A 25,055-nucleotide genomic window follows, 5' to 3' on the forward strand; every position below is an offset into this window, starting at 1 on the left:
ATTTATTGATCTGTAGATGTACATCAACTAAATGTATTTAAAGCTTTCAGTACCTGCGCAGTCCCAGCCAGACGTGGTCTGTGAGGGAGAAAGGAACGAGGCCCAGCAGCTGCTCCAACTCGCTTTGCTCCTGTTGGCTGTGAAGGCTGAGCAGGTCCCAGTAATAACGTCTACAGTACATCAGAGCATCGGACCAGCAGAGCCTCTCTCCCACCACCGTCACGTTCCTGCCACCAAGCTGCAGGCTCACAGGTGGAGGAGGAGGTGGAGGAGTTGGTGAAGGAGTAACAGCTTCTGGAACTACAGTGAAGTACTTTGTTTTAGGATTCTGTTTGTTTAAGCCATATTTGGTTGTTATTGTTTTCCTTTCATTTTAACATGTTCCATTCAAATATTCTGTAGTTTAATGGTAAATACAAGAAAAACAAATCAAAACAACAGTATAAATCTTACAATACTAATTTAAGCACACAAAACCACAACAATTTCTAAAAAATAGCACAACAAGACCCTACCAGATAGAGAAGCAAACACCTCCACTTCACACAGGGTTGTGTAAGTCTTTTTTCCTGGTATGATCACAATGATGTAGCGTCCTTCCATTTCATTACACTGGAATGTGTATGTTGGTGTACCATCTAATGATTTGATCATGCCACAACTGATGGATGTAGAGAAAATTTTAAAAAGTTTCAGTGTAACTCTTTTAAATATAATGTTCAGTTTTTTAATAAGGAAAAAATGTTTATGGAGAAATGCATATTTATCAGAAATCAAATCTCACCTGGGGTTGTGGTTACCATTTTGATCCAGCGAGTTCCCGATCAGGATCTGTGCCCCAAGAATCCTTTCAGGACAACAGTCCTGTCTGTTGATGATGGTGACAGCAGTGACTTTATAGACAGCCAACAAGTCTACTCTCCACCAGGGATCCAGATCTTCTGAAGTATGTGTACAGCATCCTGAGTTCAAGTTTCCATTTCTGCATCCATCAGCACCCTTTGAGGGCCCAAACACTGGCCCATACCAAGTTGATGACTGTACTGTTTGTTTGTTTAAGGCCACGTTTGGAAGCGGTTCAACTAAATTGTTGAAAAGAAGAAACAAGTATGAATCAGTATCAGGCAGATGTGTTTCAGTAGATCAGATCCAGTCACTTAAAGCTCTACCTGCTGGGGCAGCATACACCTCCACTTCACACAGGGTGAGAGTCTTCTTCTGTCCAGGAAGAAACACGTTCACAAAGCGACCCTCCATGCTGCCTCCATCACACCGGTATGTGTAGGTTTTACTCGCATTGATATGTGAGATGGAAGCACACCTGACAGCAGAAATTGTGTTATACCTCTCTGACCTGTCTTCCCCATGTGATGCTGTGTAATGTATGTACGGTCGGAAGGGTAAGATGGCGCTGGCAAAAGGTCGGCAGCCTTAACCCAATTTCCTTCGGGGTCAACCTTCAGTATCAATATTGACAAGCAGAGAGAGGAATGTGTTGCGAGACTTGTGTGCAGTTTACGCTGTAAAGGTGGGCGTGTTACCTGCTTGTCTATGGAGCAGTGATGAAAATGATATTAGATAAGTGTCACAGTGTGTTAATACAGGTGGCTACGGACCTTGATCAACCTTCCACCATGAGCACAGCAGCCGGAGCAAATTGATAGATAAACATAATGGGAACCACACCCAGCAACAATCAGCAGCTGTGAAATGTACAGCAGCAAGGACAGAAATGAAGGTTTTAAGAGCACATAAAATTGTGTTGAAATTTGGGGCCAACTGACTTGTGGAGGTTGGGAAAGTGTCTGGAACATCGCAACAAACAAAAACACGCACAGAGGCTTTGCTGGATCTGCAGCTCCACTGAACACACATAGAATTAACCCGCCTACTAATGCACACATGCAATGAAAATCAGCTTACACTCATTAACACGTGAATTTCAGCAAGGTTAACTTAAAAAAAAGAAAAAAAGAAAGACTGGTATGACCAACCAGTGATGAAACAATAAATTTAGATAAGATAGTCAAATTGTGAGATGGTTTCTGCTTATTGAACAACACAAATGACCTACTGAAGGAAAGAAATTCTCTTTTGTGAGTTTAAACACGATCTTAAGAATTTAAATATGTACATGTACATGTGAGTTAATTATATCATTAAGGGGGGGCTGACACAGGGCCTGGCCCGGCGTTTCCCCCCTCTCCGTGTAACACAGCAAACAGAACATAATTTTCCTGTTCGTACACTCCTGCCTGTTTTTTGATTGGTTTTTGTTTTTTCTGTTTGTGCTTGATACAGAGCCAGGATGGACAGGACTGAGCAGCAGCAGCAATGGTCGCAAACAGACTGAAAAGGAAGCGAGCAGGACCCCAGGGCACACTTCACACACACACACACACACACACACACACACACACACACACACACACACTAAATCATTTTACACATTTAAATGTGTAAAAGGAGGGAAAATGTTAGGATTGAGAATGTTTTATAATTATTTTCATGCACACATTGCAAACGTGCTCATGAGAGTTGGAACTCAGTCTTCTGAAGGTCATAAGCTTTGTTCGGCGTGACTGATATATTGTGGGAAATGACTTAGAGTGCAGAGGGGTCATTGCATACATGCTTACACACATAGGTTATGTTTAGAATAAGTCTGTGGGTCATAAAGTAACGAACATGTTATACTAAACCAACTTTGAATCACTAGAAGAACATTATTTTTCTTGCATCTAAATTTCCCAAACACAGCAGTTATCCCACATATGGTCCACCTATTAAAGGGGGACAGAGGGTTGAGAGAGAGAAAAGAAGCATGACAACTAAGAGAAGTGACACCTAGTGGGTAAAAAGAGAGTGTGTGTGTGTGTAATGTTTGGAGAGATGTGCTGCACTTTCATTCCCAACAACATAGCCCAAGATGGTTCTGTAACTAGAGCGTCTTGTCCACGGACACAACGACCAGGACAGAGAGCGCGGGGACTGAACCGGCGACCTTCTGTTTACAGATGCGCTTCCCAACCCCCAGCGCCACGGTCGCCCCACATGTGATCTGTTTTTAAGAAGAGCTCAAAGGGGAAATTGTGAGATTATTACAGTGTCTTATGTTACATTATACCTCTGATTTAAGCTTATGAAATCATTATATAGTTTTAGGTTGCATTATACTCCTGAGTTAGAAGGTGAAATTATTATATTGATTAGACTGATTTGTATTACATTAGACTGCTGATTTACTGTGAATGAATTACACTGTTCTATGGTACTTCATACTGCTGATTTATAAAGAAAATACTGTTTGCGGAGAATCATGGCCTTGTTTTTCTGATTGTAGGAAGAACAAAACATACTGCACAGGAAGCCAAGGTCGTAACTTAGGCTCACTGAGAGAGAAAGAATGTGGATGCTTAGTTTGGAAGAATGTGAGAAATGGTCAGACACTTCGAGATTTTGCCGGACACCCTCCAGTGCACATCTCCTGTTCGGACGTTTGAAATGCTCAAAGTGTTGTATGGAATAAAGAGAATTGTGTTGATTAAAGTAATTGTTGATTGAGCATTTATGCATCGAGTGTTATTCTTCCTTCAGCCCAAAGATCAAAGAGTTGGGATATTTAACAGGGCAGTATTATGTTAATGTTGTGGAGTTCCAGTTCAGGAGGAAGTAACATGAAGTCCTGAACTAGTCCTGTGGTGGATAATATATAAATATTGCAATCTCTGAAATATTGCTGTTGAAATTATTTTAAGATGAAACAAACAAAGAAAAAATCACAATGAACATTGACTGGTATGAAGTCATCATTACCTGGGATTATTGTTTCCATTGTTCTCCAGTGAGTTTCCTATTCTGATCTCAGCTCCATCCAGTCTTTCAGCACAGCAGTCTCCTCTGTTGGTGACTTTTACAGCAGTGATTGTAAAGCTTCGCTGCAGGTCCACCCTCCACCAGGGGTTGGTCTCGTCTTCAGCCGTGTGGCTACAGAAGCCATTGCTATAGAACGAGTTCCGTCTGCCATCGATGGCTTTGGACGCAGTGGCAAAGGAGAGTGTAGATGACTGGGCAGCTTCTCCTTTGAGTGCCACATTGGGTAATGGGTATCCTTGAAGGAAAACCAAGAAAACAATAATTTCTTTTGGTTGGCCTGTTATTTGGTAAATAAAAAAAATAAAGAATCATAATAATATTTTTAGAAATTAAAAACACCCTGACATGAAAGCCTTCATTGTCCTTTGACTCAGTAAATTACAGTCTTATGTATCAATATAATAATTAAAGGTGTTTACCGTAGTACACTTCAACCTCACAGAGACTCAGGACCTTTGCACTTCCTGGTAGAAACACAGTGACGTAGCGTCCCTTCACAGAGTTACATGGAAAATAAAACGCTTGTCCGCTGGGAATGTGAGAGATGACAGCACACCTGTATATAACAGATTCAAAAAGAAAAAGTATAAAAATAAAAAATAAATAAGTCCCACTGATATAATGATAACTGACTTATGGGTATATATCGCATTCTTTCACCTGTTACTTTCAGGGTCACTGATTGTTGTAGAATTTCCGATCCAGATTTCAGCACCATCCAGCCTGTTTCCCAATTCATCTCTATTGGTTATCATTACAGTCCCAATTGTATACACATTTTCCAGGTCTACTCTCCACCAGGGATTAGATTGTTCACTGGTAAGTGTGCAAGACCCTCTTTGATAGCTTGCATCTCTGTTTCCATCAACTGCCTTACCAGCAGTACCCACAGTGCCACTGGTTGAAGATTGGACAGCTGTTTTTTTCAGTGCCAGGTTGTTAAGAAGTTGACCTAAATAATTTAAAAAATGCATTATTAATCAAAACAGCTAGTACTGAGCAGAACCAAACCTTTGAATATATGTTGCAACTCTTCACTGATTGCTCACCTTGAATGTTTAGAGTCAAACATAATATACAGTGCTCTGAAAGGCATTTGTCCCCTTCTTGATTTCTTTTTTTCTGTATACTTAACACAGTTACATGTTTCATGTCATCAAACAAATTTGAATAATAGACAAGATAACGAGTAAATACAAAAAAAAAAAAAAGTTTATTTAGGTAAGAGTTCATTTATAAGAGAAAAAAACTATCCAATCTACCAAATGGAGACAACTTGGAAAAGTCGGGAACCTTCCTGGGATTTTCAACCAAAATTACTGCAAGAGTGCATTGATGACTCAACCAGAGGTCACACAAGAACCCAGAACAGCATCCAAAGAACTACAAGATTTACTTGCTTCAGTTAATGTCAGAGTTCATGATACAAAAAATAAGAAAGAGATTAAGTAAAAATGTCATCCATAAGAGAGATCCAAGGAAAAAGACACTGCTGACCAAAATCCCCCCTCACAAAACATGTTGATGATCCCCAAGACACAGCCCATTGTTTGCCAGCGATGCCGGTTTCAGTCATTATGCAAATGTAGTGTTTTTAAGGTTGAGGAAACCTGCAGTCAGCTGAGACTGAAGAAGTCACTTGGATGAGTGACAAAACATTTCTTCCACTGAAAACGCTACATCCAGATTTGACGGATTTGATCTAAGCATTGATTCTGTTCTATACCATAAAATCCTGAAGAAAAAACAAAACAAAACTAAACAAAAAAAACCCAAACCCAAACCAAATAACAGTTCTGGAGTGGCCTAATCAAAGGTCAAACTTTTAATCACATTGAGATGATTTGGTGTAACGGGTGTATCAAAAAATAATTTATATTTCACCAAAGATCCATCCTGCAGTGTTATCTTGCTTTGTCAGTATTGGTTATGTATATGTGTTTATTTATATATGTTTATTTTCTGTATTTATATTTTGGGAGCTTTTATTTTGTTTGTGTGACCTTTGACTTCCCACGAAGTCACTTCCTGTAGCTGCGCGCTATTTTCCTCAGTCGCGTAGAGGCCCCGCTGAGGAGAGGTGTTCATGCAGAAGTCCAGTAAAGTGAAGTTGCTGTACTGTTTTGTTTTTATTTTAAACAGTTCTGGGAGAATAAATCCACCCAGCTGGCAAAGTGAGAGCTGACTCCTCTGGTCATTCGCACAACACAACGCAGAGAACTAACGGCAATAAGAGTTTAAGGCCAGACCGGCTACATTGGCATAACCTGCACTTCGGTGAAAGATCAATTGTTTGATGAACATGACACTTCCATGCTCAAAAATCCTCCAATGTAGCTTAATTAACACAATTCTGCTGAGAAGATTGGGCCAACATTACTCCACAGTGATGTCAAAGACTTATTGCCAGTTATCACTAATGCTTGAGTGCAGTTTGTGCTGCCAAAAAGTGGCACGACCAGTTATCAGGTTCGGGGGATTAATTAATAATAATGTATACTTTATTGATCCCCGTGGGGAAATTACTTGTTTTTCTCTACATTTGCCCCGTTCATTCAGTGAAGCAGTGGGCAGCCACTAAGCAGGCACCTGGGGAGCAGTGTGTAGGGACGGTACCTTGCTCAGGTGTACTTCAGGGGAGCCGTTCAGTGAATTCGAACCCCCGACCTTCCGATCATGGGGCGACCAATGTACCTACTGAGCTATCCCTGCTCCGCAAGAAACGTTGCCATGAGCAGGATTAGAACCTGGCCCTCCTGGTCTCAAGGCGGCTACTTACTAATTTCTTACTGTAAGGGAGTGAGCTGGTTAGACAGGAGGAAACAGAGGTTAAATGAATATAACTTAACTTAAGCAGATTTTGCAACTTAGCATAGCTCCAAACTAACTTCTACCTCCTTTTGGAAAAAAAAAATCTAAAGTAGCACACTACAAATAAAAATAATGTATTTCAAGAATCTCGGTTACCAACTTCACAGTTGTTTGAATGCTCAGTTACATAGTTTTGGATAGCATTTTTCCCTTTATGAATTAAATCATTTAAAATTGCAATTTGTACTTATTGTGGCTATCTTTGTCTAATAATAAAATTTGTTTGAGGATTTGAAAAATGCAAGTGTGACAAATGTGCAAAAAAAAAAAAAAATTAAAGAAGAGTCAAATACTTTTTCACATATATACATATACATATATATATTTATATGTATATATATATATATATATATATATATATATATATATATATATATATATACTGTGCAGCTTATTGATCTCGGCTATCACCTGCACTAAGGCGGTTTCAGTTTAGTTTGAAGATAACTTGCTTCAATATCGGCTGTGATTTTTCTTTATTTGACTTTTTTGCATTTTCTTTGTTCCGTCACCATCATGTGCTATTCTGCACAAGATTGCACTTTGTGGACCAGAATATGTTTGTTCGTAGAAGAAAAGTTTACCTGCCAGTGTTCCAGATGTTAATGTTAACATGATGGAAATGCCTGTTAACATACAGACATTTAAACGATATTTTTTTAAAAAATGAGTTATTCTTTTGAATGATCTCACTGATGTGTACATTAAATTCCATCATCTTCATTTTAACTTTATTTTTTCTTAAAGAAAGTTTAAGATACTTTAACTTACCAATGAAGCTCCAACTATGAGTCCCACTCATGGCTTAAGAAAGTATCCAAGTCAAATGTATTGTGGCATTAATAAAACGCAGTAATTGGCAGGTAGACTGACTTACTGTCTCTGTAGTTTTCTTCTAAGCACTACCAATCTCATACTATTCTCCCCTGTTTGTTTTGATATCCAAGAATATGCAAATTTTTAGTCAGTAATGTTTGCATGAATGACAACACACCCAAACTCATATCTGGATCTTCAGACCAAACCTTTCCAATGCATGTTTCTACAATTTAATGTTTAAATATTCTATTTTATTTTTTTTACATTTTTCACTTGCCGTATTACACATTTTTATTCATTTCACTGATCATTACTTTCAAAGGCACCTGCTTACCTCAAAGTCTATCAGCCAGATTCACACACAACTATATGTGCCGTTTTATTGTAAACTTTATTACTTTGATGAAGATGATGACACTTGCATTTCTCAAGTGTAATATTTAATTTCAATGCTAATGTCTCTGACACAAACAGAGATACCTGTGCAGTTACAGTTTTCCACAGGATAGTTTACATCAGGGGTGTGAAATAAAAGTCCTGGGGGCCAGCATTGACCCGACAGAGACTCCAATCTGGTCTGCTGGATGGTTTTGGAAAATGTGCAGGGCATGTATTTATGGACTTCTTATAGGTGTACAACTTTTCCTGCTGATAAAAAGCTCCCCAAAAGCCATTTATACTACACCAAAGTAGTTAGGTATTAGATAAACAGTTAAATGACAGAAAAAACCTTTTTAATGTGTACAACAGAAATTCGAGTAAAAAAATGAAAGTTTTCATCAGTCAAATAAAAATATGAGGTTTTATAAGTACATGACATCTGGGCAGTGAGCTACCAGAGATTTATCTGTAGTTTTACACACTTGTCATGTAGAAAAACTGAAATGTGCTGTTGAAATTGCACTTTTACAATATTTGCATACATGTGTTTAACATGATATAAGCCCAGCCAGATCAGCAGATGATGTTTAGGTTCACCCCACAGTGGGCAAAATCCAATTTAAGAATTTAAAATAAAAACATCAAAATAGATTTAAACTGAATGAAAATGTTGCCATTGATGTAGTACTGGCACCACCTGCTTATACTGAGTTTCATATATGCTACATGGTTAATAATTAGCTTTAAAATAATAATATGTATTACTATTTTTTAATAATTTGGTCAGAAAAACACTGAAAAGACATCTTTCTAACTCTGAAAGCTGAAGGTTGGCTTTTCCAAATGAATTGTTCAGTCCAAACTGAGTTTAAAAAAAAAGAAAAGAAAAGAAAAATTTCACTACAAAAAATGGGATTTTATCATTTTTGCTTATTTGAACAAAAGTCTGAATGAAATTTCTTTCACGTTCATCTTTGTGGATTAAATGATGTAGATAAAATACCTGCCCCGCTAATGTCACAGCAAGTTTGTTGTGTTTTCAGTCAAAACTAAAAAACAAACACGCCTGTCTGGAGAAGGCAGCAATGCAAACGGGAAAACACAACAACACCTGACTTAAGATCTGCATCTTCTGAGAATATTTGCTAAATTCAAATCATTAAGAGGCATCTGACCTCTCAGTATTTTGCATCTGTTCAAAATTACGTCAAAAGCAGTTTGCCTTTTACACTGACTTTAAATTAATAATATTTGGAAAATAATATTTGTTAAACGTTTTTTTTAGTTCATGTAGTGAAATGGGTTCATATAAAAATGTTTTTGTTATTATTAAATATTTTGCAAGATTTTACAGTTTTACCCCCGGAGTCACCTCAGTATACATAAGGAAAACTGTTTGCATCACGTCTAGTCATGCCTGTCTGGAAATGCTAGCAATGCAAATGAAAGAAAAAACAAGGACACAGCCTGTGACTTAAAGACTATATCTTTTGAGAAATTTTCATTTGCAAAATTCAAATCGTCATTCAAATTGTGCATGAAATGAGAGCAGAGAAAGGCCTCTTAGTATTTTGAAAAGCAAGAATGGCGTCATATATGAAGTGGTGCATATATAGTACATGAGAACACAAACTTTATTTCAGCCTAAATTTTAATTCTAGTGAATATGTTTGGCTTGAAACATGATCATAGGAAAAGAAGGGGGCTTTAAAAAACAACAACAAGATAACAAAACAGGAAAATTAGTATGGAAGACGCTATAGTGGGATTCAGCAGGTGAGGGAATCTTAAAATCAGTTGTAGTGGCTCAGCATGCGGAAAAGTATCATAACTCATAATAATTTCTATTATGAGTTCCAGTAGATTTTTTTATTGTACAGGCTGTGATCAGGTGACCTGTGCTGTGCTCTGAGGTTTAATGCTCTTTGTTGATTTACTGTCTCATACTGATTATTCTGCTTTATTCAGCTTTATTTGAAATTGTATCTTAAATTGTTACTTTGCGACTGATTTTGGTACATTTTACATTGTTGCAGGACTGAATATGAAAATGCCACCAAATCCCTGGAAATCCTTCTGACAATCTTTCTAATTAATTTGTTTAAAGACAAAACTTATTTATACTGTCAGACAGCAGGTCTGCAATGATTTTTTTAATATAGTGTCAGAGAGAATTTAGTAATTACAGACATGTGTGTTGTATGCTATATTGTCCACAAATGAAAAATAACATTTTCACACTTTGCTGTGCGTTCTTCTGTTCTTCTGCACAAATAAAAACCAAACTGTTTGATATTGTTATATTTTATAATATACCACTGTCTTTGTTTATTAATCCAAACTTTATTACCACATTTCATCATTACAGTCTTTCCCATAACTTTAGAGGCACTATTATAGGCACTTATTGCTTTATATAATGCAGAGGAACAAGCTCACGTGTTTTGTATAAATACAATTGCTATGATTGCTATGAGCATTACTACAAACTAGACAGGAAATTATTTAAAGACAAATCGTTTATTCATGACTTTAACTTATGAAAAAGATAAACGTGGTGTTTTATGCAATTACTGAATTTTTCTAAGAATGGTTTAAAGGAGTGCAAAACATATTCAGATATAAACTATTTCTAACAAAAAAAAAACTATGCATCACAGTTTATACAGTGTCATCGATTTTCCTATGGACTTGTTGGATCCTTGGGTGCTGGAGAAATAAACTCTCTGCACGCCATCGTCAGCACCTGAAAGAACATGAGGAAAAGTTCAACTAAAGCAATACACAATAAAAGCACACAAGCCTTAATGTGGTGTAAGTAAAACCTGATTGGCAGATGAAGTTGAGGTTCTCCTCACAGGGCTGGTCCTGCCAGAGGAAGTGGTCCGTGCTGGCCACGCCTCCACAGGTGCTGGAGTAGCTGTCAGGAACAAAATCTTGTGGCCAATTTAAGAAATTCATGGAATATCCAGACATCCAGAACCACTCGTCTGCTCTGAGGGATCTGTTGTAGAGAAAGTATAACGAACAGATGTAAACTGATTGTAAAATGCAGCTATTGACATTTAACATAAGCTCAATGATTGATAGTTATCTTAAAAATAACAAAATATGTTAAATATACTGGAAAAATTTCACTGGGAAACAATTTGAATTTTATCATTTTATGCATAATTTTGCTTAAGTGAATAGAAAATCCAAATGTAATTTTGACACAGCAATGCAAATACGAAAACACAACAACACAAAGCATCTAACTTAAAGATCTGTGTTGGGTCTGCGTTTCTGTGTGACTACCTGCTCACAAAAGGGTTATCTCCATCAACCTGTATATGGCGTAACCCCTCTAATGGTCTCACCATACACAAGCACAGGTAAGGTCATAAATGCAGGAAGTAAACATCCTCGCTAAATAAGAAAACAGAACCCTCACATAGGATGTGCCTTCAGTTACACTGTAGCCCCCCTCACCATTCAACAGGCTGGGGAGGACAACAGAAACAAAGGAATGTCTTTGATGATACAGTTTGAACTGAGACTTACAAATTTAAGTACACAATGACAACATTTAAGATAAGATGAGAATCTTTATTAGTACCACATCTGGAAAATTTGTTTTGTCACAGCAGTGCAAAGTTATATAGCAAAAATTAAAGAACACAGGAAAACAATAAGAATAATATACTGTACGCAACTGTACAGAATAGAATAGAATAAAAAAAAAATACTATATATAGAATGGAATAAAATAAAATAAAATATACAATAGGATAAAAATTTAATACATATACAACTGAGTAAAAATACAACTTTGGCAGAGTATTTAACATTTTGACTCTAACAATCTGCATCTTCTGGGAATATTTCCTCAGAAGAGGCGGGGCATCTGACCTCTTAGTATGTTGCAGCAGTTTAAATTTACATAATATGCCTTCTTTATTGTCTGTGAAAAAATGTATCCCCTATGACTAGGGATGGGTATCGTTTAGGTTTTATCCGATACCGGTGCCAAACCGGTATTTTTGAAACGGTGCCGGTGCTTAAACGGTGCTCGAACCGGTGCTTAAAGAATGGAGAACACAAAATTGGTCCAAAAACCTCTCATGTTCAGCTGTTTTTTTGTAAAAAGATAACAATGTTAGCCTTTTCTGCAGCTATGGGGCATATATGGTATCACTCTTGGCTGGAAGCAGTGCTTAAACAATGGAAAAAACACAATTTTTGTCCAAAAACCTCTCATGTTTAACTGTTTTCCACTTTTTCTTTGGTCATTTTAGCCTTTTTGGCCAGGGTGAAGGGAGTATCTGCCATCAAACAAGAAGACAGCCGCATGTAACCATGATGATGTTTGCTAGTTCACCTTACATGCATTAATGTAATAACGTGGTTAGCCTACTCAACGTAAATTACACACGAACAACATTAAGCTACTGACCCAGAGAAGAACGGTTGCTGCTGCCATCATCATCCGTCATCATTTCTGCTACACTGGCAGGGCTAGGGGCCAGGACTCTCCTCTTTGGGTTTTTGGGGGATGTTGCTCCGGGTCCGATAACAGGCAACCCACCCGCAGTAGATGTGCACGGTGTGAGGTCTCGCAGCAAGCTATCAAATACGGCGCATTTCTCGGCTTTTAAAAAAAACGCTATGCGTCGCCAGGTGTTTCATCGGATTTGAGGTGTTACCTCCTTTGCACAGTATCAGCTTAAAGCACTTGTTGCAGGCTGCTGAGTTTGCATATTTTGCTGTGAAGTACAGCCAGACTTTTGACCGCTTTGCCTTGGGCATTTTTAATCTGTAGCTCTGCTCTAAAAGAACGTACGTACCTGGCCCCGCCTACTATCCTCAGAAACGTAAAATGATTGGCTAGAATCTAAAGTGTATCACAGCTCAGGAAAAAAAAGCACCAAAATAAAGCACCGAAATGTGCGCTGCTTTTCGGTCTGGTTACTACCGTTTATGTCAGAACCGGTGCCATCATGGCACCGGATACCGGTACCCATCCCTACCTATGACACACAATTGGATAAATAATCAGAAAACAAGTAAATATTTTCTTGATTGGATTTTTTCTTTTTCGGGGTCATTGTGTTGTCAGAAGTTTTTTCTTCTTTGAACCATTTGTAGTTATTTTCATCCACTTTGTACATTGTTTGCATTTCTTTCTGGCTTTTGTTGTTGTGTCTTTCTCCATTTATTTGGTTGTTTCTTCTGTTTCTTTGTTGTCATTTGATATTTATGTCTAGTTCTTTAACAGATTTTTCCATTTCACTTGTGATTGGAGAGAAGCACCATCTCATTTATATTATGTCCGGCTCATTATTTAATCTGTGATGTACATCAGCTAAATGTATCTATAGCTATCAGTACCTGCGCAGTCCCAGCCAGATGTGGTCTGTGAGGGAGAAAGGAATGAGGCCCAGCAGCTGCTCCAACTCGCTTTGCTCCTGTTGGCTGTGAAGGCTGAGCAGGTCCCAGTAATAACGTCTACAGTACATCAGAGCATCAGACCAGCAGAGCCTCTCTCCCACCACCGTCACGTTCCTGCCACCAAGCTGCAGGCTCACAGGTGGAGGAGGGCTGGGAGGAGGTGGAAGAGTTGGTGAAGGAGTGACAGCTTCTGGAACTACAGGGAAGTACTTTAGGATTTAGGATTCTTTTTGTTTAAGCCAGTTTGGTTGTTATTGTTTTCCTTTCATTTTAACATGTTCCATTGAAATACTCTGTAGTTTAATTGGACACTGAAAGCTAAAAGTTCAGCAAAGTGCATAATGTTCATTTGGTCCTATGAACAATGGTAAATACAAGAAAAAAAACAAAACAACAGAAAAAATCTTACAATAATAATTTAAGCACACAAAACCACAACAATTTCTAAAATATAGCACAACAAGACCCTACCAGATAGAGAAGCAAACACCTCCACTTCACACAGGGTTGTGTAAGTCTTTTTTCCTGGTATGATCACAATGATGTAGCGACCTTCCATTTCATTACACTGGAATGTGTATGTTGGTGTACCATCTAATGATCTGATCATGCCACAACTGATGGATGTAGAGAAACAACAAAGAAAATGATAGATTAGAATTTAAAACTATGTTCCGACATTAGTTTTTCTTTGTTTAAATAAACAAAAAAATATTGAATTTAATGTTAATGGAGAAAAGTTACATTTATCAGAAATCAGATCTCACCTGGGGTTGTGGTTACCATTTTGATCCAGCGAGTTCCCGATCAGGATCTGTGCCCCAAGAATCCTTTCAGGACAACAGTCCTGTCTGTTGATGATGGTGACAGCACTGACTTTATAGACAGCCAACAAGTCTACTCCCCACCAGGGATCCAGCTGTTCTACAGTGCAAGTAAGTAAGTAAGTAAGTAAAATTTTATTTATATATCCCATTTCTAGATAGAAATCACAAAGTGCTTTACAAGATATAACAGATTATAAAAAGAAAAAAAAAAACAAACAAGATACAAACAAAGTTAGCAAAAGGCAATTTTAAAAAGATGTGTTTTTAGCTGTTTTTTTAAAAATAATCAATGAATCAGCGGATCGTAAGTCCTGAGGAAGGGAATTCCACAGTCTGGCAGCCACAGTAGCAAAAGCTCTATCACCCCTAGTTTTCAGTCTCGTATACTGAGTGACAAGTAGGCCCTGACTACTCGACCTCAGAGACCTACTAGGGGCATAGGGCTGTAAAAGTTCAATAATATATGGTGGTGCTTGTTGTTGAAGAGCCTTAAAAGTTAAAACCAAAATCTTAAAATGGACTCTAAATTCGACAGGAAGCCAATGTAACTGCATAAGCAACGGTGTTATATGTGAAAATTTAGAAGCTTTCGTCAAAAGTCTTGCTGCAGCATTCTGAACGATCTGCAGACGCTCCAAAGAACCTTTGTTTAAACAAGTAAACAGGGAATTGCAATAGTCCAGTCGTGATGAGATAAAAGCATGAATAACAATCTCCAGTTCGGTATAGGATATTATAGAGCTCAATTTAGAAATATTTCTTAAATGATAAAAGCAAGACCGAACAAGAGATTTAACATGACTATCTAACGTAAGAGCAGGATCAAGGATAATCCCTAAGTTCCTGACAGATGGTTTTACAAACGTTGAAAGAGGACCAAGAGCATTTATTATACTGGGTATATGTCTATCTGGGGCACATAAGAGGACTTCGGTTTTATTTTCATTTAGTTGGAGGAAGTTTTCAGCCATCCAGCCTTTAATGGTTTCCAAGCACACATTTAAAAGCCGCAGCTTAGAAGCCTCTTCCGGTTTAAAAGATATATAGAGTTGGATATCGTCCGCATAACAATGGTAACAAATATCCTCAAAAGGGCTCAAAATGTGCTGGAGAGGGAGTAAATAAACTAGAAACAATAAAGGCCCCAGCACAGAGCCTTGTGGCACACCAAAAGACAAGGACGCAGAAGATGATCTATACTTAGAAACTGCCACAGAAGAATATCGTTCAGAGAGATAAGAGGAGAACCATTTCAATGCAGTCCCAGAGACACCAACCCAGTATTTCAGCCTGTTAAGTAAAATATAGTGGTCAACAGTATCAAAGGCCGACGTAAGATCCAACATTAAGAGAACAGAACATTTACCTGCATCGCTTTGTAACAAAATGTCATTAGAAACTCTAAGAAGGGCTGTTTCAGTGGAATGAACTTTACGAAAGCCAGATTGAAATTTGTCGAAAATACTATATTTATCTAAAACTGCTGTAAGCTGCTTAGCCACGATCTTCTCTAGAATCTTAGCAATTAACGGAATTTTTGAGATCGGTCTATAATTGCTAGTGAGAGATGGGTCCAGCATAGGCTTTTTTAACAAGGGATGTATAACAGCAGTTCTAAAATAGGCAGGGACTATGCCCGAGGCCAAGGAGGTATTAATTATAGTAAGAATACAGGGACCAGTAGAGTAAAAGACATTTTTGAATAATGATGCAGGTAAGAAATCAAGAGAGCAAGAGGATAATTTTGTTGCACTAACTATTTTTCCCAGCTCTGGTAGTGAAACAGGTGAAAAACCTTCTAAAACAACAGGCCGAGCTGGAGTGGGAACTGACAGCGCAGACGCTGAAAAAGACAAGTTTTTCCTTATGTTACTAATTTTTTCTAAAAAGAAAGCAAGAAAAGTTTCACAATCTTCAACAGAAGAAATAATGGCAGCAGGTGGAGCAGGAGTAATAATATTAGTAATAGTATCAAATAAAACTTTAGGATTACCTCTGCTCTTTGCAACCAACTGAGAAAAGTAAGCAGCCCTCGCAACTCTAATAGCATTGTTAAAGGAGGCTAAAAGATCCTTTAAATAAAGGAGATGAACATTTAAGTGGGTTTTCCTCCATAACCGCTCAGCTTTACGACAATTACGTTTTATAAGACGAATGTTGTCATTTAACCAGGGTACAGACTTGGAAACAGGCACAGGTCTCATTTTAATCGGACAGATTTCATCTAAGATCGAAAGACAATGATAATTGAATAGATCTATAGAAAAATCAACATTGTTTTGTGGGGATAATGTTAAATTAAAAGCATCAGAGAACTTCTGTGCTGAGGAGGAGTTTAAGGTGCGGGAAATAACTGTCCGATGAACAGGAGACATAGGCTCATAAAAAGACATATTAAAAAAGACACAATAATGGTCAGAAATAAAAATGTCCTTAGAACAAATATAATCAATATTCAGACCCAAAGAAAAAACAAGGTCCAGTGTATGGCCTTTGTTATGTGTGGGGCCAGATACATGTTGGATAAAATGAAAAGAGTCCATGATGCTGGTAAAACCCTTAGCAAAGAGGTCGGACTGATCATCAACATGTATATTAAAATCTCCCACAAGAAGCAATTTAGACAACCTCATAGTAGAGGACAAAAAATCACTAAACTCAGCTAAAAACGAGCTGTTTGGGCCAGGAGGGCGATAAACCAACGCACAGTAAAAAGGATCCTTCTTTCCGATTTTGATAAGCTGCAGTTCAAAAGACAGAAAGTGTCCAACTTTCACTGAACGGCAGTTAAACCGGCTCCGAAATGCCACCGCGAGGCCTCCTCCACGACCAGATCCTCGAGGCTGGCAAATGACAGAGAAGCCATTTGGGCACATTTCAATAGTAGACAAATAATCCGAACCCCGTTGCCAGGTCTCAGTCAAGAGCAGGAAGTCCAGATTTTTAGAAACAATAAAATTGTTAAGCACAAACGATTTATTCGTCAAAGATCGGGCATTAAAGAGCGCCATAGACAGCGGGGTGAAAACATTGTTGTTGGAAGAAGCTCGAGTTTCTCGAATTAAAGGGCGTAAATTCTCGGGATCAGAGCCTTCACGTTCATATATTCCACTCACCGAGGGGATGAAAGGCCAGTCGGCAGGAGAGTCTGGATAAACCCTTCTGAGACAACACGGCCTCGGAGAGCCGGGCCCCCTATATCCAAGTAGGGCCTTGGGAGACAGATTTCTCTCCGTATAGCTGTCATGTGCGTAGGCAACAGAAAACGCCCGACATCACTTTCCAATCAGCCCCCGCCGCCAGAGGAACCTAAGCTTCACCTGGATGCCCGATCTCTTTCCTCTTCTTCTCCGTAGTCTACGGGGAACGCCGAAAGCGCTGGCCGAAGATCCAGTAACAGGCAGAGGGTGGAAGGTACCAAAGGAGTGCGGGGGAAAGTGTGGAGAATGGAAAGTCCCACAAAAGGAAGAAGAAAAAACATCTTTGGCCGTCATTGACGAACGGATGGATAACAGCGTCAGACGATCGTAAACCAAGGCAGCCAGTACATCATTAAAACAGTTAAAAAACAGCAGAGTAGAAAGAAAAAACACAACAATAGAGCGAGACCAACTACACCCGGCAGCAGCGAAGCCAAACACAGGCGCCATCTTGCCAAATGTTGTTTTTTTGAAAGAACAGCATCTTATATTGAAGTTTCCATTTTTGCACCCATCGACACCTTTTGAGGGCCCAAACACTGGCCCATACCAAGTTGATGACTGTACTGTTTGTTTGTTTAAGGCCACGTTTGGAAGCGGTTCAACTAAATTGTTAAAAAGAACAAACAGGCACCAATCAGTATCAGGCAGATGTGTTTCAGTAGATCAGATCCAGTCACTTACAGGTCTACCTGCTGGGGCAGCATACACCTCCACTTCACACAGGGTGAGAGTCTTCTGTCCAGGAAGAAACACGTTCACAAAGCGACCCTCCATGCTGCCTCCATCACACTGGTATGTGTAGGTTTTACCCGCATTGATATGTGAGATGGAAGCACACCTGACAGCAGAGAGTGTGGGGGCAGTATTATGTTATTATTATGGACTTCCAGTCAAGGAGAAAGTAACATCAAGTAATTAACTAGTCCTGTGGTCGATAATATGTATATTGTAATTGCTGAAACATTGCTGTTCAAGTTATTCTAAAATAAAACAAACAAAGAAAAAAATCATAATGAACGTTGACTGATATAAATTCGTCATTACCTGGGATTATTGTTTCCATTGTTCTCCAGTGAGTTTCCTATTCTGATCTCAGCTCCATCCAGTCTTTCAGCACAGCAGTCTCCTCTGTTGGTGACTTTTACAGCAGTGATTGTAAAGCTTCGCTGCAGGTCCACCCTCCACCAGGGGTTGGTCTCGTCTTCAGCCGTGTGGCTACAGAAGCCATTGCTATAGAACGAGTTCCGTCTGCCATCGATGGCTTTGGACGCAGTGGCAAAGGAGAGTGTAGATGACTGGGCAGCTTCTCCTTTGAGTGCCACATTGGGTAATGGGTATCCTTGAAGGAAAACCAAGAAAACAATTTCTTTTGTTTGGGCTCTCACAACCCTTACTGATTTATATAATAAAAACACAAAGAATAATTGCATGTCACAGTCCTGGGTCATTTTGACCCAGCGTTCTTAGGTTTCTTGTGTTTTTCTACTTTTTTAGTTCATGATTTATTCCATGGTTCCTAGGTTGTTTATTTTATTTTACTGGATTCTGCCTTGTGTCTCTGCCTTCTGTCTCCCCATGTGTCTGTGTTATATTGTTGTGTGAGTTCTCGTGCTGTGGTTCGTGTTTCATTCTGTTATGTTTTCCATGTTTACCCAGCGTGTCATGTCTGCACACTCCCTTGTGTTTCTCAGTGTTCCCTCCAGTCTGCATCTCTGTATATTTCCTGTTTTACTCTGAAGGTCTGTGTCTCATGTTAGTCTATTCTGTTTTGCTTCCTTGTCTCGTTGTGCCCAATCAGTTCCACCGGGGTTGCCACCTGTTCCTTGTTCCCTCAAGTTCCTGTCTGTGTATTTATATTGGCTGTGTCCCAATTCAGGGTCTGCACGCTTGAAGTACGCATTTTAAGTGCGATTACGTCACCGCCACGCGACGACGGCTGTCCCAATTCGAAGTGTACTTCAAATGCATACTCCAAATGCGCCGTCGATTTCCCCAAATATCAAGTGTGGTCCGGTGCATGCTTCGTGGTCCCATATATCCCACAATTCATAGCGCTGCGGTGGGTGTGGATAATTTTGCCGCAAAACACGGCAGAAGGGAGCGGCCGAAGAGTGAACTGTCAAAAGTAAGTACTGAATATGATGTCACTTATTTATGTGCGAATGTTTAATAACGAAGAACATTAAAACATTACTGTTGGCCACATGTCGGCAAAGTTGTGTGACATTAGTGATGTTTGTACTTTCAGCATTAACTTGGTTTTAAAGCATATATATATCGATAGATAGATAGATAGATAGATAGATAGATAGATAGATAGATAGATAGAGATATATCTCATAATAATCTGACAATACTATAATATTGGCCATATTATATTTACATTACCACAGTGAGATGATTTTAGTCTCATGAACAACATTAGCTAATTGTTATTTACTAACTAATCTTGAAATGACTGTTCAGTACAGAAGTGAAGCCCAACAATCATGTTTTACAGTCCTGTGGTCTCAGCCTCAGATACTCAACTAATCAAAGTGATGTCATGACAAAAATGAATGACCAAAAAAACATTTTTTTTCTCCTTCATTTATGTCAAACAAAGCTGTATGAAACATTTCTCGCGGTTAGTATCATGGTTGCTAGGCAACCTGAACAGCGTGACGAAGGCTAGACCGTCCCATTTCACAAGCCTCTCACTTCCGCACTTCTCGTACTTATAGTACGCACCGTACGTAGTACGCGTAGTGCACGTACTTCAAGCGTGCAGACCCTGAATTGGGACACAGCCATTGTGTGTCATCTCGTCCTCGTTGCTGGTTCGTCTGTGTTTTTTCCCTGCCTCATTCTGTGTCATCTTCCCGCGTCTCCCTGCATCCCGGTTTCAGTTCAGTGTTTTGTTTGTTTCTCCCAGTATAAATTTCTTTGCTTCTGTTTCTCGCCTGCTAAGTTTTTGTTTGTTTCACTTACTAGTTTAATAAAGCTCACCTGCATCTGAAACTGCCTGCGTCTTGCGTCCTAACTTTCAACCTCCACTCATCTGCCATGGCAGACGTGACATTGTAATGTTGTTAGAAATTAAAAACACCCTGACATGAAAGCTGTCATTTGTTTTTTGACTCAGTAAATTGCAGTTTTATGTATCAGCATCAGAATTAAAGGTATTTACCGTAATACACTTCAACTTCACAGAGACTTAGGACCTTTGCACTTCCTGTTAGAAACACAGTGACGTAGCGTCCCTTCACAGAGTTACATGGAAAATAAAACGCTTGTCCCTTGGGAATGTGAGAGATGACGGCACACCTGTGTATGAAACATTCAAAAAGAAAAAGTAAAGAATAAATATAAATAAGTCCTATTGATATGATAAATAATGACTTACGGTTATAACTCAAGCTCTGTCACCTGTTACTTTCAGGGTCACTGATTTTTATTGAATTTCCGATCCAGATTTCGGCACCATCCAGCCCATTTTCCAATTCCTGTCTATTGGTTATCATTACAGTCCCAATTGTATACACATTTACCAGGTCTACCCTCCACCAGGGATCAGATTCTACATTGGTAAGTGTGCAAGACCCACTTTGATCATTTGCATCTCTGTTTCCATCAACTGCCTTACCAGCAATACCCACAGTGCCACTGGTTGAAGATTGGACAGCTGTTTTTTTCAGTGCCAGGTTGTACAGGAGTTGACCTAAATGATTAAAAAAATATTATCAATGAAAACATAGAGGGCTATTTTTACATTTTTGCTCGGAATAAGCAATATGCATATAAAGATATAGATACAGATGAATCAAGGTCCAGTGTCAAATTAGTAGTTATTATATTTGTATTTGCCTGCACTGAGACGGATTCATTTTATTAAGAATGAAACTTTGCTCAATTATTGGCTGTGCTTTCTAAATAAAAATCTTTATTTTTTTAATTTTTGCAAACTTGTGATAGTTTGCACTTAATAAATGTGGACGAGAATGTTCTGATTGCAGAAGAAAAGTTTACCTGCCAGTGTTCCAGATGTTAATGTTAACATGATGGAAATGCCTGTTAACATACCGACATTTGAAAGATTTTTTTTTTTTTTTAAAAAAGGAGTTATTTTTTTCAATGATCTCACTGATGTGTACATTAAATTCCATCATCTTCATTTTAACTTTATTTTTTCTTAAAGAAAGTTTAAGATACTTTAACTTACCAATGAAGCTCCAACTATGAGTCCCACTCATGGCTTAAGAAAGTATCCAAGTCAAATGTATTGTGGCATTAATAAAACACAGTAATTTGCAGGTAGACTGACTTACTGTCTCAGTAGTTTTCTTCTAATCACTACCAGTCTCATACTTTTACATTTGTTTCAGTATCCAAGAATATATAAATTTTTAGTCAGTAATGTTTGCATGAATGACCACACACTCAAACTCATATCTTAATCTTCAGACCAAACCTTTCCACTGCATGTTTCTACAATTTAATGTTTAAACATTTTATTTTTCTACATTTTCACTTGCCTTATTACACATTTTTATTCATTTCACTGATCATTACATTCAAAGGCACATAAGCTTACCTCAAAATCAATCAGCCAGACTGAAGATGATGACACTTACATTTCTCAAGTGTAATATTTAATTTCAACACTAAGGGCTCTGACACAAACAGAGATACCTTTTATACATTTAATATATTGCTGAATTTACAACAAAAAAAAATGTGGAGGGATATATAATAAAGTAATAAGCACACATAGTGTATAAAACTTAAGTTACTATGACCATGAGTAATGAACCAATCAGCAGCATTTTAAACAGGGATCAGAAGTACAGCTGTATATGAGTCCAACTCAGTGTATAATCAGAACAGGGGTTTTAAAAAGTGACAACCTGTTTTTTTCTGCAGTTACAGTTTTCCACAGCATCGTTTACATCAGGGGTGTCAAACATAAGTCCTGGGGGCCAGAACTGACCCGACAGAGACTCCAATCTGGTCTGCTGGATGGTTTTGGAAAGTGTGCATGGCATACATTTGTGGACTTCTTATAGGTGTTTTCCTGCTGATAAAAAGCTCCTCAAGAGCCATTTATACTACACCAAAGTAGTTAGGTATTAGATAAAAAGTAACATGACAGAAAAACCCTTTTACTGTGTACAACAGAAATTCCAGTAAAAAAATGAAAGTTTTCATCAGTCAAATAAAGATATAAGGTTTCATACATACAGGAGATCTGGGCAGTGAGCTACAAGAGATTTTTCTGTACTTTTACACACTTGTCATGTAGAAAAACTGAAATGTGCTGTTGAAATTGCATTTTTACAATATTTAAATATGTATAATAATAATATACATGCGTTTAACATTATATAAGCCCAGTCAGATCACAAGAGGATGTTTAGGTTCACTTCACAGGGAACACAATCTTGTGGCCTATTTAAGAATTTAAAATAAAAACATCAAAATAGATTTAAACTGAATGAAAATGTTGCCATTGATGTACTACTGGCTTTACTGAGTTTCATATATGCTACATGGTTAATAATTAGCTTTAAAATAATATTAGATGTTACTGTTTTTTAATAATTTGCTCAGAAAGACACTGAAAAGACATCTTTCTAACTCTGAAAGCTGAAGGTTGGCTTTTCCAAATGAATCGTTCAGTCCAAACTGAGTTAAAAAAAAAAGAAAAGAAAAGAAAAATTTCACTACAAAAAATGGGATTTTATCATTTTTGCTTATTTGAACAAAAATCTGAATGAAATTTCTTTCACGTTCATCTTTGTGGATTAAATGATGTAGATAAAATACCTGCCCCGCTAATGTCACAGCAAGTTTGTTGTGTTTTCAGTCAAAACTAAAAAACAAACACGCCTGTCTGGAGAAGGCAGCAATGCAAATGAGAAAACACAACAACACCTGACTTAAGATCTGCATCTTCTGAGAATATTTGCTAAATTCAAATCATTAAGAGGCATCTGACCTCTCAGTATTTTGCATCTGTTCAAAATTACGTCAAAATCAATTTGCCTTTTACACTGACTTTAAATTAATATATTAATAATAATAATATAAGTTTTATTTAAATATTTTGAAAGATTTTACAGTTTTACCCCCGGAGTCACCTCAGTATACATAAGAAAAACTGTTTGCATCACGTCTAGTCATGCCTGTCTGGAAATGCTAGCAATGCAAATGAAAGAAAAAACAAGGACACAGCCTGTGACTTAAAGACTATATCTTTTGAGAAAATTTTCATTTGCAAAATTCAAATCATCACTGTGTGTGAAATGAGAGCAGGGAAGGGCCTCTTTCTATTTTGCATAAACATAAACTGAGTAAATGAGCCTTCTTTATGAAGTAGTACATGGGAACACAAACTTTATTTCAGCCTAAATTTTAATTCTAATGAATATGTTTGGCTTGAAACACGATCAAAGAAAAAGAAGGAGACTTTAAAAAACAACAACAAAACAAAACTATTATAAATTCCAGTAGATTTTCTTAGTGTACAGGCTGTGATCAAATGACCTGTGCTGTGCTCTGACATTTAAGCATTAAATGTCAGAGCACAGCACAGGTCATTTGTTAATTTATAAAACTAAATTCAACAAGATGCAACCTGATGTCTTGGCTAATATCCATCCTGTATACTCACAGTACATTCATACTAGACTGTTTAAAGTTGATGTAAAGGTGGAATTCAGTGAATGAGTCTAATCATTGTCAGCTAAAATTAATATTAAATCCATCACAGTACAGCAAACTAACCTGTTTATTCTGCACTAAACTGCAGAGTATTTTCATGCAACCTTTAAATAACACAATACGTTAGTACATTGTTAGTATGGTTTGTTTTGCTGGACATTTTACAATACCTGACTTAAAATTGAGGAGTTAAATGTAGGCTTTAAATTTCCACTTTCCAGTTGTGTGACAAATGCACACAAACAGTTTGTGTTTTTGTTGATGTTTGTAGAGTTGAACAGAATTGAACTCAAAATTACCCGCCACTTAAAAAAACATTACTCCCTTTATTCTCACTCCTCTTCTATAGGGCTAGCTAGATTCTGAAGTAGCACAACGAATAGACATCTGCGGTTGTTCTGGTGTTGTGCCATAAAAATCAAAAATAAAACAAAACAGAACAAGCAAACAACAACAACAACAACAACAACAACAAAAAACAACCCAAACCCCACCGGCCCATTTTCACCCCTGTATGACTATGGTACTATAAATTATTCAGAAGTTACATGGTTGTGCCTCTTTCTTCTCTTCGTATGCAATAAGCACTGGTGGCTCAAACCAATTCCCACATAGCAAAATTGGTATGGTCTGGATCTGGCCCACACAATGTGCTCACACATGGCCCACATACCGCAAAGAATGATGGCCCTTTGGTGGCCCAGATCTGGTTTGCCAGAGGTGCGCAAGCACAAGGCCAGTTGCAGACACACTGGTGGTCCTGTGCTGGCCCATGTGTGGACCTCTGGCAAACCTGATCTGGGCCATCAAAGGGCCGTCATTCTTTATGGTATGTGGGCCATGTGCAAGTTGTGTGCAGCCACGGGCCAGTTGCTGACACACTGCTGGCCGAGAACAGTTTCAGCTTTTGCCCAGATGTCAGCCTAATGTGTACCTTAATCAAGCT

The 25,055-nt window shown here is 38.2% G+C and overlaps 1 protein-coding gene across 1 annotated transcript; it reads right to left on the reverse strand.

Moving 5' to 3' along the window:
* Positions 1-10,601: 10,601 nt before the first annotated feature.
* On the reverse strand, positions 10,602-21,639 carry LOC146390773 (uncharacterized). Its single transcript, XM_084922250.1, has 11 exons — positions 21,609-21,639; positions 20,816-21,107; positions 20,577-20,713; positions 18,452-18,746; positions 18,097-18,245; positions 17,860-18,009; positions 14,145-14,301; positions 13,849-13,994; positions 13,318-13,573; positions 10,773-10,951; positions 10,602-10,693 (listed from the first exon to the last, which is right to left on the reverse strand). Exons 1-11 carry the CDS (start codon positions 21,637-21,639, stop codon positions 10,602-10,604), a joined length of 1,884 nt encoding a protein of 627 aa, XP_084778376.1.
* Between the last annotated feature and the right edge of the window lie 3,416 nt (positions 21,640-25,055).

This window comes from Perissodus microlepis, chromosome 3 (assembly GCF_051167445.1).
Source record: "Perissodus microlepis isolate ML-2025 ecotype Zambia chromosome 3, ASM5116744v1, whole genome shotgun sequence".
Lineage (NCBI taxonomy): Eukaryota > Metazoa > Chordata > Actinopteri > Cichliformes > Cichlidae > Perissodus > Perissodus microlepis.